The 17,189-nt window shown below is 35.7% G+C and overlaps 1 protein-coding gene across 1 annotated transcript; it reads left to right on the top strand.

Annotated features, from left to right (window-relative positions):
- Positions 1 to 9,785: 9,785 nt before the first annotated feature.
- LOC147503418 (uncharacterized) lies at positions 9,786 to 14,787 on the top strand. The gene is made up of 6 exons (XM_086604828.1): positions 9,786 to 11,893; positions 11,993 to 12,128; positions 12,548 to 13,161; positions 13,455 to 13,491; positions 13,579 to 13,663; positions 14,633 to 14,787. Exons 1-6 carry the CDS (start codon positions 9,786 to 9,788, stop codon positions 14,785 to 14,787), a joined length of 3,135 nt encoding a protein of 1,044 aa, XP_086460954.1.
- Positions 14,788 to 17,189: the final 2,402 nt, after the last annotated feature.

Here is a 17,189-nt window from a genome sequence, read left to right as displayed (position 1 = left end):
TGAGAGAAACTGTGACTTCGGGCATATAGTCATCGTCATAAGATTTGGAATTCTCACAATAGTCAGGTGGAGGTTGATGGGGATTTAATTAGTCAAAAGTATCAGGATGGGCTTTAACAATTGGCTTTGTTATAGTAACACCTTGTCTCTCTTTTCGGTTGGGTTCTGGACTAGTGGGAAGAATATTAGTCTCTGATGTGGCATTATTTGAATCGAATTGGAGAAAACATAAAGTATTTCCTATTTGCTGAGTTAGTATTGTTTGCTTGGCCATTTCCTGGTAGAGTTGGTATGTGATGGATGGTGGTGATGGGTTTTGGGTGAAACCGCACTCTTACTAACCATATGGATACATGAATGGTGGTTAACTATTTGTGGTGGAACTCCATAAATTGTCGGCATGATTAGAAAACTCTTGAGTGTATGGGGTACTATGGAAATTTGAAAATTGAAGTTCATAATCGTAAGGATTTCCCGTAGTAGACTCGAATTCGGTATATGATGGACAATGGGATAACTAGTGATAAGGACTACCACAAAAAGAACATGGTTCTGGGTTTGCATTGTAATTCCATGACAGTTGCGATGCATATTGATAAGACATGAATGCTCAATCAATGATGATGCACAAACAGTAGAAATTCATTTTTTTTGGATTTTTGAAAATATTTGCTTGGTCTATAGATTACTATGCCCCGTTCAAGGGAACAATTGGGCGCGAAACTAATATGACTCTACTATACATCTTAGAAGAGTAGGCAGTCACTTCACCAAGTGGTGTGCTACCAAGAATGTCACTCACGATGAATCTAGGGGAGGGGAGTAAGGAAGGTAATTGGTCCACCGAAATCTGGTAACTGATTACTTTAAATCATCGTGGCTATATTTTTATCCTTTTCTGGAGGAGTGTGACTACTTTGGGCTCTAGTTGATTGATTTTAATTCATTTTTTTTGGTCTAGGGCTTCAAGAATCAAGCATTGTCTAATTTATCAACATTAGGGAATGACTTCCCAATGGTTGTTATGTGACTCAGGTTCAGCCTTATGCGTGAATGTAAATTGCAGTGCGGAAATTAAATTTCAAACAATCACGTAAGTATGCTTGAACCCACAAGGTATCCTCTTACATGGGCTTCGAGGAGGATTAGAATTTATCTCTCAAGTCGTGCTTACACACTACTTAAGGAGAAAGAGACGTTGGTTGGTGCATGATCTGAGAATCTGGTCCAACCGTTCGAGCTTTTCCCTATTTTAAGTTACAATAAAAGTCCACTTAAAAAGCCCACAAGTTGGGTTTTTGACAATTAAACAACTTTGTCTTCAAGGGCCCAAAACATAAAACTAATACTAATACTATACTAATCTAATAGATTAACTGGTTTAGAAAGATTAACTAGATTAACTAGAGCTAACTTAGTTAGAGTGTTGATTACCAAGTTGATTCAAAGTGTGCGAGCATATGATTCACAACTCGCCTCGCACACTTGAACTTCTTAAAGGCAATGAAAACTCTAATCTCTTGGTAAGTTTAGAACTTCAACCAAGTGTTCAACCAAGTTCATCCATACAATGAATCAAACCTCATATTTTCTATATTTTTTTTTCTTTTTTTTTCTTTATATCTCTATCTATTACAAACAAGTTCCACTGATTTATACTAGGGTTTTTTAGGTCTTAGTCCTAATAATAGTTTGTATATTACGGTTTGGTCCATAAAAGCTTGAATATTGGGGTTTGGTCCTACTTCGGGTTCTTGACTGTAAGTCAACTCAGTTGACTATGGTTTTTACAAGCAGATTGACCATAATCAACTGAGTTGACTTACAGTCAAGAACCCGAAGTAGGACCAAACCCTAATATTTAAGCTTTTCTAGACCAAACCCTAATGAACAAACTATTATTATGATATAGACCTAAAAAGCCCTTTTATACCACTTTAATACAAAATTCGGGTCTTGAGTTCAACTACGCATCACAAAACAACTGAACTATGAAAAAACTGGACATTGGAATGCTGAGGTGGCCTCTCGGTCGCCGGTCGGCAAGGGCACAGTCGCGCGTCAGATTCTATCCAAAGTGTGTCGATTTTCATCTGCATCTTCAGCTCCTCTCCAATATGTTGATCTTGAACCTGGATTTGCAGAAAAGTAAGTCAGTAATGAAAAACAACAAAATAAAACAATGAAAATTAGAAAAATAAGAAATGGAAAGGTGAGAATGGTGCTTCCTCCTTAGATGCTCAACCAAGAACTCTTGCTCCTTCAATCCCCGACAGCGGCGCCATTTGAAATAGACTAGTTTGGAGTATCTTAAAGATTTTGATGTAGTTCACCATAAATTGTTTAGAGTGTGAATGTTGGGAGTTGAAGAAATAAAGGTGAACTCTTAGTTTAGGACTTGTATTGGTTTCTAGTTTATGAAGAGCATTAAAAACTTAAGTTGTTTTAAAGATTGAATTAACGCAAACATTGAAAGAAAGGATTGAAATGAAAGATTGCAACAAAGAACAACAAAAAGAAGATTGATTGATTGAATAACAAAGCAAAATAACAAGATTAAAATGAAGAACAATAAAGTAAAATGACTTGAATGAAAAAAAGACAAGAAAAATAAACCCTACATGACAGCATTGAAAACTTAAGTTGTATTAAAGATTGAAATAACGCAAATTGAAAGAAATGATTGAAATGAAAGATTGGAACAAAGAACAATAAAAACAAGATTGATTGATTGAATAACAAAGCAAAATAACAAGATTAAAATGAAGAACAATAAAGTAAAATGATTTGAATGAAAAAAAGACTAGAAAAATAAATCCTACATGACACTAGATTAAGTCTAGGTGTATTCTTTCTCCCTAAATTTTAGTTTATATAGCCCTACTTTATGCCAATGACTGATTTGCCCTTTTCCATTACATTGGAGACACTTCACCCTTTACTTTATGCTTTTGTTTTTTCCTTTTTTTGATTTCTTCTTGATCAATATAGGTTTTGGAGAATGCCATAATTTGTGATAAGGACCTCAATCTCTGGTCTTCTAAGTTGAGAGCTTTGACATTTGACTTTAACCTTTGACTTTGACTTTTTCAGCACTTTTTCATAGCAGCTTCTAGTCTTCATAATAAGTATGATTAAGGCTCTTTTGGTGCTAAGACATAGTTTTCATGATAAGTGGTCTAAATGCAATAAAAGCTATGAGTTATCTTTTCATTAAAAGTAAGAAGGGCTATAATGCAATAATATAAGGGTAATAAAATACACATTTGGGAGCTAATCAGTCATTGATTATTGCAATTAGGGGACGAACACCCATGGCTGCAAGCCATGCTTTAAACAACCACACGAATGTCTCTTCTGTCTCATCAAGCAACAACGCACAACCAAACTGAATAGACTGTATATGGTGGTTGACTCCAGTAAAAAGGGTAAAAGGCATATTGTACGCATTAGTTCGATATGTTGTATCTTTTGATACAACATCTCCAAAATACTCATATTAGACTCGGGACATTCCATCAACCCAAAAGAAATTTACTACGGTACCATTTGTATCTAAATCAATGGCATAATAGAACTGAGGTTTTTCAACACTCTTCTGTAGCACGACGGTTGCATCACCTTCTTTAGGCATCTTTCTAGTCAAACGGTAATGGTGGTTCCAACAATGCTTCCTTGAAAACCCAAATTCATCCCCACGAAAAACTTTTGCCACTTTCCCCACAAGTAAACCATTGTCACTGAAAACCTTGGTCAAACTCTTCGCCGCTTCAGACATATTTTTGTTAGCTTTCATATATTGCCTCTTTGATGAAGTGACCAAACCGTGGCTATGGTCGTTTAAAGCCAAGATCACTTCATATATATCTTGAAGTTTTCTTTTCGTAACACGCACTCTAGCTTGGAAACCACACCTGATAGTCGAAGTATGTATTTCTCGAAACTACACCTAGAATTTCTTCTTTCTTGTTCTGAAGTATGAACCCCCTTGTGTGAGCAAACCAATAAACAACTATAAGCCAAATCCACACCAGTTTGTTTCTTATTTGTAGTCCGAACACGAGTCTCAAATTCTTCTTGTTTACCATACTCTTTGTAGAAATCATACCTATATACGGAGCAACTAATTTCTGCATGCCTTTATCTAGGGATTTATTAGAAGAAGACCCAATTAGATGTTCTTCAGTACCAGATGCCCCACTTACAACATCTCCATTTATGTATAACATATAACCCAAAATGTGAGCAACAGAGCATACAAAGAAAATTACATAAAAAAAGAAAATTATATTAATTTGGAATATGTTATTGTGGTTATTGGTCATATCCTTAAAAAGAAAAGCACAAATAATACAACGTAGCTATAAGCACAAAAATGTGTACCTAGGTCTATGCAATTGATTTTAGAGTTGCCACTAACTTTATTAAGGAAAAGTTGAGTAAAACCTATGTGAAGGACTAGCCCTCGAAACTAGATGATTATTGGGTTCGGGAGTCAAGGTAGGATGTGGGAAGGTGTTAGGCACTCCACGCGCCCCGGTAAAACCAAAATTTTACTTCTATTAAGGTGTAATGTATTAAGATAGGCGAACGAAGAAAGCTTGAAAAATTAATCTACCAAGTTGGATGATCTTCACTAAATTATTTAAAAACTAATAACTATATGCTATAATAAAAGTAAGAAAAACAAATAATCCTAATATGCAATACTAATTAAAATAAAAGAGAAAAGAAAGATGTCACCTTGTTTGGAATGTTGCCTCATACTTGATTGTAGATTAATTGATTGATTGATGATCTTGATTGCTTGTTGATAAATGATGATGATAAACTTGATTTGGAATTGACAACTATGATTTTTGGATTGAAACAGGTGATTTGAAAAAAAAACAACTTTTGATGAAAAGAAGCTTCTACTCAAGATCGAAAGAGGGAAAAAGAATGATAAAGATGAAGAACACGAAGAACTCCATTAGAAAAACCTAAAAGTCGAAATTTTACCTTCAACTCCAGATTAAACTAAAGAAATTCTACTCTAGAATGATGAACTAGAAAAAAAAAAAAAAAAAAAAAAAAAAAAAAAAAGAATAACACTCAAGAAAAGAAAACTACTAGGCTATTAGCTCTGAATAGCTAGGTCCAGATTATTAACTCCGAATTCCTAGCTCCAGATTTTTTTGTGGGTGAATGAGACCCATATTTATAGCTTTTGGGCGTGGATTCAAATATGGTAATGAGTTTGATCCAATGGCTTGATCTCTTTCTGGTTGCACCTCCTAAATCTGGCCCTTGATTCAAGAGGTGGGATAAGGGGTGGGATCTTGGCCCTTGATCTTTGGATATTTCAGATGGATTAGGGAAAAAAATCAAGCCCTACACGTTCTCAATGAGCCCATAATCCAGAGTTTCCAAACTTGGCTCCAAAATGGCATATTTTCTAGAATATTCTTGATTTTAGGGATCAAATCAAATCAAACAATTAAGGAAGGTTCTCTAGGTTTTTGGAGGCTTGAAAATGGGCTAGAAACCCTAATGAAAAGGTCCAACTCGAGCTGGATCCACAGCCCACGAGCACGGGTCCAAAATCCACAAAAAACCCCATTTTTACCATATTTTCAATGCTGCACATTCCCTTTGACCGGGTCAAAATTAGGCAAACTCTTCTTCACAAAAATTGTTAATTAATCCATTAGGAAGTTCCATGAACTCTTAAAATTACCTTTATGTCGAAATCTTACTCCAATAATATATTGCACTGAACAGCGTGCACAACGGGCTGGAACGGGATGTGGCAAGATTAGGGTTTCTGAAATCCAAAATGAACCTAGGCAAGCTTGTACTCATTGCGAAGGATTTTTCAAGGAGAATTCAAATTTGAAATAATCTCATCCAAAGAAAGAGTAGAAAAAATGAGATTTGGGCTCCAAAGGGTTATAGGGGCATTTTGGTAATTTTTAGCTCAAAACTCAGAAAGCAACGAAACTTCAACCATGGCTAGAACATGATGAGGAGAGTCCAAAGACGCTAAAAGAAGATGAAAAGAAAGAAGTTTTAGGTAGAAAAGAAGACTCTAGAAAGCAAATCACCTTATATGATCATATTTAATTCAAAACAAAATCGTGAATGAATTATGCCTGGGGTGCAAAAATGGGGTGTCTACAGTTGCCCCTCTTTGGCGGAGGTTGCTTGCAACTGAACGAAAAAGCCATGGAGACAAACCATTTTTGCCAAGCTCCAGCCAAAAGATCTCATGCAATTTTTGAAAATTCATTTGAAAAATATTTTTTGAAATAGGGTTTTTCCCTAGATATTTGAAATCCTCAATTTTTTTTCAAGTTGTTTGTGAGGGCTTAAAAATGATTGAATGTTGGTTGATGCATCGAACGGACTTATACCACACAATATGGTGACTGGATTATCTGTGGAAGCATCGGACAGATTTATACCACAAGACAAAATATCAATGCTAGCGGAAGCATCGGACGGACTTACACCACGTAACATGATATTGGTTGATTGAAAAATATTTTCTGAAAATGATGAACATCTTTTTTTGAAATCAAGGGACAATTTTTTTTTGAAATCTGATATTTTTCAAATTCATTTTAGAAAACTAGTGAAATTAAATGGATAGATCAATTCATTTATGATTTTGACTTAGATTAAAGATTCTCATATAATGGTGATAACCAAACACTGATGAAAGACTCACCGAGGAGAGCAAGAAGATCCACTGGAGATGGAAGATTCTAAAGATGAAGGAAGAAGACACAGACAAACACTGCTGGAGAAGATAAGAGATGTGTTGGAGATGAAAGATGGATGCTGGGGATGATGATATTCAAGTTCAATCAATCAATCAATCAATTACGTTCAAGTACTTAGATTGGAAAAGATTGTCACTATGAGTTCAGGCTGATCCATCCGTGAGGCTGTCGGTAAAAACTGACATTGTTCTCGCGAACAATTTGAATGTTGCACAAATGGAGTTACCAAAATGATATTAATGATCAAGTGGTTGCCAATAGTGCAATGAAAACAAAATTTGATGAATATTTTCTCATACTGGAGGGTAAGAACCCCATGGTACTAATATTCATCATTTTTTTTTTTATATATTTTTGAAAGTTGTTTTTTTTTTTATTATTATTATTATTATTTTTTTGTCAAACTTGATCAACTGTTAAAACTGGTCAAAACCGGGTCAAACAGCTCAAAATCGAGTCAGTCTAGACCAACCGGGTCAAACAAGTGAAAACCGAGTCAGACTGGCCCAAACCGGGTCAGACACTAGGACCAAAAGAAAACAGGTCAGGACGTCAAATTAGATTTGGGACTAAAAAACTAACTTGATTTTGTATAAAGTGAACTTACTAAAAACAAAAAAAAAAAAAAAAAAGGCCAGCCCACGTTCTGTGCTATGAGGTCACACATCTCATTTAGTTCTAAATGGAGGAATCTCAGTAATAGGACAAAAAGGAAACTTCCAAAATTCAAAATAGAAATAGAAACCGCCTTATTCCCTTTTCTTACCTTCCAAAACACACGAACAAGTACTGAGCTTACAGCTCTATTCCGGTTTTATTCCCTTCTCTTGTTAAGGCCCATCAGCGCTTTCCATTTGTGATTCAAGCAAGGACCTGCAACATCTAAAAGCTGGAGCAAAGGAACGCTATATATAGGCTTGAGAAGGTGCATACGTACCTCAACAACTTTTTTCACAACCGGTACAGAGAGTCAACATGGCAGCCTCCTCACAGTCGTCTTCTTCAAGCCATGGTAAGCTTGCTTTTCTTCTTCTGGTTCATGTCAAGTTCTTCTCTCATCTTTTTTTCTCTTTTTTTTTTTACGTCAGCAAAACAAAACGCATAGTATACACATGCATGCTTTCCTAACCAATCATTACATTTAATATCGCACAGACCCTATATAAACACACAGAACTCGAGCGCAAACGAAAATAGAATTTACATACCTTTGGCCGACGTCCAGCAGCAAGAGAGACAAAGAGAAACATACCTTGGGGTGAAATCACGTCCAGCAAAAGATGTTGAAGAACATGGCGACAGTGACATCACCGAATTAATGTCTCGCCATATCAAGATGAGTCGCACAAATCCTTAGAACATCTTTCTAATGGGTCGTCCAGACAGATATATTGGCGATGGTGGCTCTACAATGCAGTGGTAAACCGAAACGCCTCTTTACTCCCTTCAATTTATTATTGAAGCTCATCTTGTTCACCAACACTCGTCAATCACATACAGGAATTTGTGGTCTTGGACGGCTGTGGAACTTGGGAGAAACTTTCTTGGCAAATCACTACAACAAATATGACATATGACATCACTAATTTTACATCACTTTCAGTGAAGTGATGTCATAAGAAAACTATGACATCACTTTTTTCAGCAAGTGATGTAATAATTATCACAATTTTTTTTTAACATCACTTATTTCAGAAGCTGATATAGTAGAGTTGTACAACATTATTTTAATACGTGATGTCGTGATAGTGATGTAGTAACATTTTATTACATCACTCGCTGTGTCACTTACAAAGTGATATAATATCTATGTATTCAACATCACTTTAAAAGTGTTGTCACTCACTGTGTCACTTATAAAGTGATGTACTATCTATGTATTCAACATCACTTTAAAAGTGATTTTGCCAAGTTTTCTAAATCGTGACTTCCATAATTGTTATTATTAATATAAGAGTTAATTACTCATAAAGACCATCCAAAAAAATTAGGTAAAATAGAAATGAAACGCGCGCGCTGGTTTGATAGACTAACTGCCCTTAAACAAAATATAGAAAATAAAAAACCGCGATTTTTTCTACTAAATATATTTTGGTTTCCTAGTTAGAATCGAAAAACCATCGAAAAATTAGGTTAAATAGAAATTAAATAGCGCTGGTTTGCTCGACTAGACCTTAAACGAAAATTAGAAATAAAAAACCGCGAATTTTATACTGAAATTTTTGGTTTCCCGCTGAGAACTTGGAAGTGGTAATCGTTATAAGTTATACCTAGGGCAAACTGTTATGGGAAAAGCAAGAAAGTCGGCCGAAAATTATTGAAGGGAGTGTTTGTTTCTTCTTCCTTTCTTCCTCCCCTCTTGATTTTCTTCTCATATACCATTTTGAAATTAACTAATTTATACCTTGTTTTACCGATTTCTTCCAAAAAAGAATCATCCTTTTCAGGTAGATCTTGTGCGTGAGCAAAGGAAGAAGGCAAAACAGGTTAGTTTTCTCTCTCTTTCTCTCTCTTTATTGAATTTATCCGTTTGGTTTGGTACGATTCATCTTTAAGATTTATTGTTTGGGATTGTTTGGCTGTAATCTTTTGGACTATTGCTCAAAGCTGATATTAGATTGATTTTAGCCTCAAAGTAAAGTTATGTTTGTATTGCTCCGATTGTCGATATTTTTGTTTCTCCTAAGACCAAATACCGAAAGCTTTGCTTGCGTTAGTTATCCTATTTATAGGTAGATTACTAAGGACGTTATGGACAAGACATGGAGATCATTATACAGGTTCAGTACACTATAATTCATTTTTGTTATTTTAGATAATTGTTACATATATGGATATTACAATTAATGAGTATATGCTAAAATTCAACAGAGCTACCGATGAGTACGAAGCTGGTGTTGATCATCTAAACATGCGGAAGATGAAGAAATTCTTAGATGTCCATGCAATGGGTGCAAAAATTTAGAACATTTTGACATAGATACTGTAAAATTCCATTTGATGTCGAAGGGTATTGATATGACCTATGACCCATTCATTTTGCACGGAGAAGAAGTGCAAGTTCCCATAGAAGACGAGGGTTTTAAAAATACAAACATCAACCACACTGAGACATATGAGTTGTTTAAAGCAACAAATGAAAGTAATTCTAAGGAAATTCCTGTCAGTGCAAAAGAAGAAGCTAAGCTTCAAAAGGCGATTGAGGAAGCTGAAAAACCATTGTATGGAGGTTCTAAGTACACCAAATTGGATGCAATGGTTTCTTTGTATACCCTAAAAGCAAAGAGGGGTTGGTCTAACAGTAGCTTTACCGAGTTGTTGGAGATACTTGAAGATATCCTTCTTGAGGATAACATTATTCCTCGGTCACATCATTCAGCAAGGTCAATGTTAAGAAAGTTTGATTTGGATTTTAAGCAGGTGCATGCGTGCGTAAATGACTGCATGTTATTTTGGGATAAAGACGAAGATTTGGTGACTTGTCGAAAGTGCAAAACCTCACGATGGAAAGTCGATCCCCACACAAAGAAGGTACTTGAGAAGGTTCCAGCGAAGGTTCTAAGGTATTTTCCTGTGATACCTAGGTTCAAAAGGATGTTTAGGTTAGTCGATACAGCAAAAGATTTGACTTGGCATGCTTCTAATAGAAGTAGTGATGGAATCATGCGTCATCCAGTTGATTCTCTAGCTTGGAAACATATTGATAACAGTTGGCCGTCTTTTGGAGAAGATGCTCGAAACCTACGATTGGGATTGTCTGCTGATGGTGTCAATCCTTACCGCACTCTCAGTTCAAGGTATAGTTGTTGGTCAGTCATTTTGGCCATCTATAACTTACCGCCGTGGCTATGCATGCGAAAGAAATATCTAATGTTGACATTGATAATCCCCGGCCCTAACCAGCCAGGTAAAGACATAGATATTTATTTACAACCGCTAATTTCTGACCTGCTGGTTTTATGGAGAGATGGAGTGCAAACTTATGATGCATGCACAAAAACCACGTTCACATTAAGATCTGTTTTAATGTGGACGATAAATGATTTTCCAACATTAGGTAACCTAGCTGGATGTGCAACAAAGGGTAGAGTGGGATGTCCAAAGTGTGGTGTTAATACACGTGCGGAATGGCTGAAATATAGCAGAAAATTCTCTTACATGGGTAGTAGAAGGTTCCTTCCAGATGATCATCCATTTCGTTTCAAGAAAAGTTGGTTTAATGGGAAACAGGAGCTTGACCCAAAACCAATTCCTTTGAAAGGTGCAGAAATTTTTACGGAGGTAGATACTATTGAAGCTGATTGGGGAAAACGACGTAAAAAAAATTTGAGAGAAGATTGGGGGAAAGCCATAGGACCAAAAAAAAAGGAAGCAAGGAATGGGTGTGCAAATGAAAGTTGGATTGGGAGTAGCCACAAAACTGACCAAAAAAAAAACAGTAGAGAGGGCAAAATGTGGAAAAAAAGATCTATTTTTTTTTATTTGCCTTATTGGAGACACCTTTTGATACGACATAACTTAGATGTTATGCATATAGAGAAGAACATCTGTGAAAGTCTGCTTGGAACATTGTTAAATATGAAGAAGAGATCAAAAGATGGTGTTAAATCTCGGCAAGACTTGGAAGAGTTAGGAATAAGAGTAGACTTGCATCCTAAACGAGACGGGAACAGAACATTACTTCCTGCAGCGCCATACACCCTGTCAAAAAATGAGAAACAAATATTTTGTGAAAGATTGAAGTCATTGAAGTTGCCAGATGGGTATAGTTCAAATATCTCTTATCGGGTTTCTTTGGATGACCATACTATATATGATTTGAAGTCTCATGATTATCATGTGCTATTGCAACAATTGTTGCCTGTGGCTTTGAGAAATCTTTTACCTAAAGGCCCGAGGAACACAATTTTCAGACTCTGCTCGTTCTATAATGAGCTTTGTCAAAAGACAATCGATCGGGAAAGAATGGAGAGCTTGGAGGATGAAGTGGTTCAGACAATGTGTCTATTGGAGCGATACTTCCCTCCATCGTTCTTTGACATTATGGTGCACTTGACAATTCATCTTGTGCAGGAGGCATGCCTTGGAGGTCCTGTACAATTTCGTTGGATGTATGCCTTTGAAAGGTATTACTATCTCACTAGCTAGGAGGCTTTTTCCACCAAAAGAAATATTTTTTTGAAAAATGTTAATTCCTAAAGCAGACATATATTATTATGTTTTAGGTACATGAAAGATTTAAAAGCAAGTGTAAGGAACCATGCTAGGCCTGAAGGATGTATGGCTGAATGTCACTTGGTTGATGAGTGTGTTAGATTTTGTGCTGAGAATATGGAAAATGTTAAATGTAATAGTGAGCAAGTGAGTAGAAATGACGACTATGATGAAAACTCCATTATTCCTGAAGGTAAACCTCTACTAAAGGCGACACCAATTACATTAACTGAATCTATGCTTGAAGCAGCACACCTTTGCCTTTTGTTCAATTTCAAGGAAGTTCAACCATACATTGAGTAAGTAAATTTACATAGTATGGTAAGTTATACTTCGTATTTGTTAGTATTTTTAATTTAACACCTATCAAGCAGAGAACACAAAAAAGAACTCATCCGAAAGGATTCTAGGTTGGGCAAAAATGAAGGTGTGTTAACAGCCAAACACACCGAGAAGTTCAGTGAGTGGTTTAAAACTGAGGTGGGGAAGTCAAGTACTTCATCATGACTTTTTAAATGCATAACGTTAATAATTTAACATTTAAATCTCTTTTTGTGTGCATTTAGATTGAAACTGAGAAGAAACGCAAACCTGTATCCAAAGTGTTGGATCGGGTCGATGGTCCTTCTATAGATGCTTTGAGCTATAAAGGTTATTTGATAAAGGGTCACCGCTATCACACAAAGGATGGTGAGAAAGGAACTCAAAACTCTGGAGTGTCATTGTCAGCTAATACCCTATGTAGGGCTAGTGCTAAAGACACCAGGCAAGTTGAGCAAACGGTGATTTATTATGGTGTGATCAGGCAAATTATTTTGCTAGATTATGGTACATTTAAGTATCCAGTTTTTAAGTGTGATTGGGCAAACGCGGGAAGTGGAATTAAAGTTGAGGAGGGATTTACATTAGTCAATCTCCATCAGAGTTTGTACCACAAGCAAGATCCATTTATCCTTGCATCCCAAGCTGAGCCGGTTTTTTACTCTCAAGAATCAAGTGATAGCAGTTGGTATGTGGTTTTGAGAGCACCTCCTCGTGGATTCCATGATTTTGAATGTGGTGCTGATGAAGATCTTGGCAATGTATCCACACCACCACCGCCTTTTGAAAACGTTGAGTTGGTTAATGACATAGAAGATGATGGAGTTCATGCGCATGAGCGTAAGGATTGTCCAGGAACGTGGTACCAAAAGAAAAAAAAGCATTAATTGTATCGATTGTGTCGGCTTTTTTGTTTTGAGTTGTAGTGGTGTGTTTTCATTTTTCTGATTTTTAATGGTTAGTTTTATATAAGTAAATGGTTTCTTTGTTTAATTTATTTGAGTTTTTCCACTGTTTTATTGTAACGACACTTCCGAAATGGCTTGAATATTAATTTTGTTTGTTTTAGGGGGACACACAAACTCAAATGTTGATATTGCATTTGTATATATTTGCGATAACTAATTCCTTACTTTTTGTGTATTTGTGAAGAATGTCAGGGGGAAATAAAAAGAGAGAGTTCACCACTGTAAGATATTTTAGATATAATTTTCTCACTTTGCTTAGTTTGATCATGTTATTCAAAATTCTAATTTATGTTTGGTTAAATATTCAGTATCAATTAGCTGCAAGAGCTAAGGTTCAGAAATTTAGAAGGGCAATTGCAGAAGCAAATAAGAAGAATGCACAAGTAAATACAGGTGTGCTCATGATTTTGAAATTGTTAGTATGTATAGCTTTCATGTTTATGAGTATATAATATTAAATATCAGTTTTGTTAGTCATTTGAATCTCCACTTCCTGATGAGTGCACATTGATAAAAGAAATAAAACTTTATTATAATGACTTAATGATCTCATTACAATCATTTGTTTTTATACTCTTCATTACAAACCTAATCAGTTAGTTACAAGTTTGTTATAAAGGAAGCTTCGATTGTAACTTCCTTTGCCGAAATGGGCATTGAAGTGATTCTGGTTCCTTGCTCTCCAAGCTTTCTTCAATACAGTCTATTACTCTAATACACCCCCTCAAGCCATTGCGATGTAACAATGAGCTTGTTTAGGTGACACCCCCTAAATCTGAAGATTTCTTTAACGAAGGTCGTTTCTAAAGCAGGTTCAAATCTGGAAGAACTCAATCCTTTAGTAAATACGCCGGCAATTTGATCCCGAAAGTACGATATTGAAGCTTTAGTACTTTGTTTGTGACTTGATCTCGATAATATGAAAATCTACTTCTATATGCTTTGATCTTCCATGAAACACTGGATTCATTGAAAGTGCAATGGCACTTAAGTTATCACACCAAAGTATTGGTGGTGATGTAGGAAAATCTGTAGATATTTGAGAAGAATACATAGCCAAACCATTTCAAAGACTGTAGATGCTAAGGATCTATATTTTGCTTCAAGAGAACTTCTTGAAATTGTAGAACTTCAGTTATAATCATCTGTTTTTATACTAATCATTACAAACCTAATCAGTTAGTTACAAGTTTGTTATAAACGAAGCTTCGATTGTAACTTCCTTTTCTCGAACCGGCATTGCACGAAGTGATTCTAGTTCCTTGCTCTCCAAGCTTTCTTCAATACAGTCTATTACTCTAATACACATATCATGCATGTTTATTACTTTATGAGATGTACAATCTATTATTCTGTGTCAAGTTAAACTGCGTAGCAAGAAAGTTTCCGAAATAGAGAGGTTGCCAAACCAACGACAAAATGATCAAAATATAGAAAGGGAAATAGATGTGGAAATGCAGCCACGACAACAAGAAAATGATCAGCATATAGACATGCCAATCCAAGCACCCAAATGATCGGAAATGCATTGGGAAGACAAAGAAAAGAGGCAGAGGGTAACGCATCTCAAGGTTCAAACCATCCTCAAGAGCAAGGTACCAAGAAGGGTGTGAGGGGACCGACAATGCTGACTCACTTGGACACAGAAACTGGTAAAAAGAAGGTTGTGGACTTCAATGAAAAAGGTCAACCAATTCGTGAAAATTCCGAAATATACAGCAGCTACTTAGGTAAATTATCAAGGGCTCGTTTTCCAATTAGGTATACTACTTGGCATAAAGTTGACAAAGTAAACGTTAAGGACAAGTTATGGGATCTGATAAAGATACTTTTTTTTTTTTTTTGCCATAGTGGAGAACTTGAGATATGATTAAATAAGTATATATTATGATTTTAGTTTGTTTAAATGTTATAGCAACATTTTATAGTACCGGACAGGGTGGTAGTTAAGAAGCAGACATTTAAGACAATTGGGAAGAATTGGCGTGGGTACAAAACTAAGTTGAGAAATAAGTTTTATGATGCTTTTGATAATGGCGAGGATAGACTTGCGAACTACCCCAAAAAAATAAGGCTAGATGATTGGAAAGCATTTGTCACCTATGTTTCTCACGACGACTACAAGGTATTTTTGGTCATATATATAGTATGACTTGCACAAAAAAGAAATTATTACTAATTTAGTGTCACTTTTGATTTCCTAGATATTAAGGCAAAGAGGAAAGGAAGCAGTTAAGAAGCACAAGATGCCCCACACTTCTAGTCGTAAAGGTTTTGCTAGATTGGAAGATGACATGGTACTATATTTATACTTAGATGATTTATGTTTAGCTTGCTATAGTTTTTTCTCGACAAATAATTTTGTGTTCACCTTTATTGAATACTATGTTCCATTTATCTATTTTGTAGAGACGTAAAAACAAAAGTCATTTGCCGATTACAAGAACCTTTGTATGGGGCAGGCCACAAGAAGAAGAATGGGGAACCAGTTAATCAGTACACCAAAGAAACAATAGTATGTCATTCATTATTTAAAAAATATATTCATAGATATATGCTACTGCGGTAGTGATGACTCAAGTTAATGATTTTTTTCCTTGTTATCTTTGATTTTAATATAGGATCAACTGAATGAAAAAGACTGTACTACGGATTGTGGAAGAGATGATGCTCTATCATAGGTTTTAGGTCCAGATCCTAATGGTCGTGCAAGAGGCGTTGGATTTGGAGTTACACTAACAACTTTATATGGTGTTCAACAGTATTCAGGGAAGGTGAATGAATTACAACACCAATATAATAATGTCTTGAATGAATTATCTTCTGTCAAGGAGCTTGTAGCCAAATTGTTGAATAATCAAGAGGTATATCCATTTTCTTTTTGTATATTATATATATATATTGGCATTTAATATGATATTAATCTTTTTTCAGTTGAACAATTCATTTGTTGAACCTTCTGCCGAGCCTGCCTGTGAAGAACAAATTGCCCCTACACAAAAACCCCTTGAAAATCACAATGACCATCAAAGTCATTCTAAGCAAAGAAATCAGAAGTCAAACTCAGTAGGTTTCCTATACTTAAAGCATTTATGATTTGACCATATCTATAGAGTTTGCTTTTTAATGTATTTTCATGCAGGGAGGTCGTTCATCTAATCCAGTGAAGTGCAAATTGTTTAGACTTGTCCCAGAAGATGTCATGGCAGAAGGTCTTTGGTACACTGATAATCCTGCGACAACAGTGCATCATTCACCTCTCGGCCCTGGTTATTCAAAGGTTTCCATCGACATTGCAATTCAAAAGGATGCACTACTCGTTAGGGGAAATAGATATTTGAAGACAATAGAAGATGATGTGGGTAGCTTTGTGGCTTGGCCAAAAAATTCTATAGTAAAGTCTTGATGTGATGTTTACACCTTTGGAGTGCTTGAGTTTTGGTGTTTTGGAACACTGCCTAAACTTTGAAAACATTTTATTTCCTTTCATTTTTGTCTATTAATGTATTGAAGGCTATCTAAACTTCGAAGTATGTTATTTACTTATGTTTTGGAAGTCTGAATGGTTAAGTTGCTTCTTTTGGTTCTTTATTAATTGCTCATTTTAAAGTTTGTGTAATTGAATGCTACATGTATACTAACTGTTGTTGATTTCATCTTACAGGCAACCATTTTTTTAACTCCGCCTGTGTAAAGCTATAGCTTTACATTGCCGGTCCCAAGCCCGGTAAAGGAGGAGGGAAAAGGGAAAATTGAAGAGAAAGATGATGATAGAGTGAATGATGCCCCCTGCCTTAAGAAGGCTGACATGGAGTGAATAAATGTCTTGATGTTGGTGTAAGTATTAGGTTGTGCTTTTTCCTTGGAAATGTTGTTCTTTGGATCTGTGTAAATGTAATATAGGTCATATTATCTTTTG

The sequence above is a fragment of the Coptis chinensis genome, chromosome 4, assembly GCF_015680905.1.
Source record: "Coptis chinensis isolate HL-2020 chromosome 4, ASM1568090v1, whole genome shotgun sequence".
Taxonomy (NCBI): Eukaryota; Viridiplantae; Streptophyta; class Magnoliopsida; order Ranunculales; family Ranunculaceae; genus Coptis; species Coptis chinensis.
The sequence above is the reverse complement of the archived record's forward strand: the minus strand, read 5'-3'. Positions and strand labels throughout refer to the sequence as shown.

Excerpts from the sequence above, each read along its gene's own strand:
- LOC147503418 (XM_086604828.1), top strand. The coding sequence starts at position 9,786 with ATGACCTATGACCCATTCATTTTGCACGGAGAAGAAGTGCAAGTTCCC. Across the intron at positions 11,894-11,992 it reads TGGATGTATGCCTTTGAAAG|GTACATGAAAGATTTAAAAG; the intron begins GTATTACTATCT and ends ATTATGTTTTAG. Across the intron at positions 12,129-12,547 it reads TTAAATGTAATAGTGAGCAA|ATTGAAACTGAGAAGAAACG; the intron begins GTGAGTAGAAAT and ends GTGTGCATTTAG.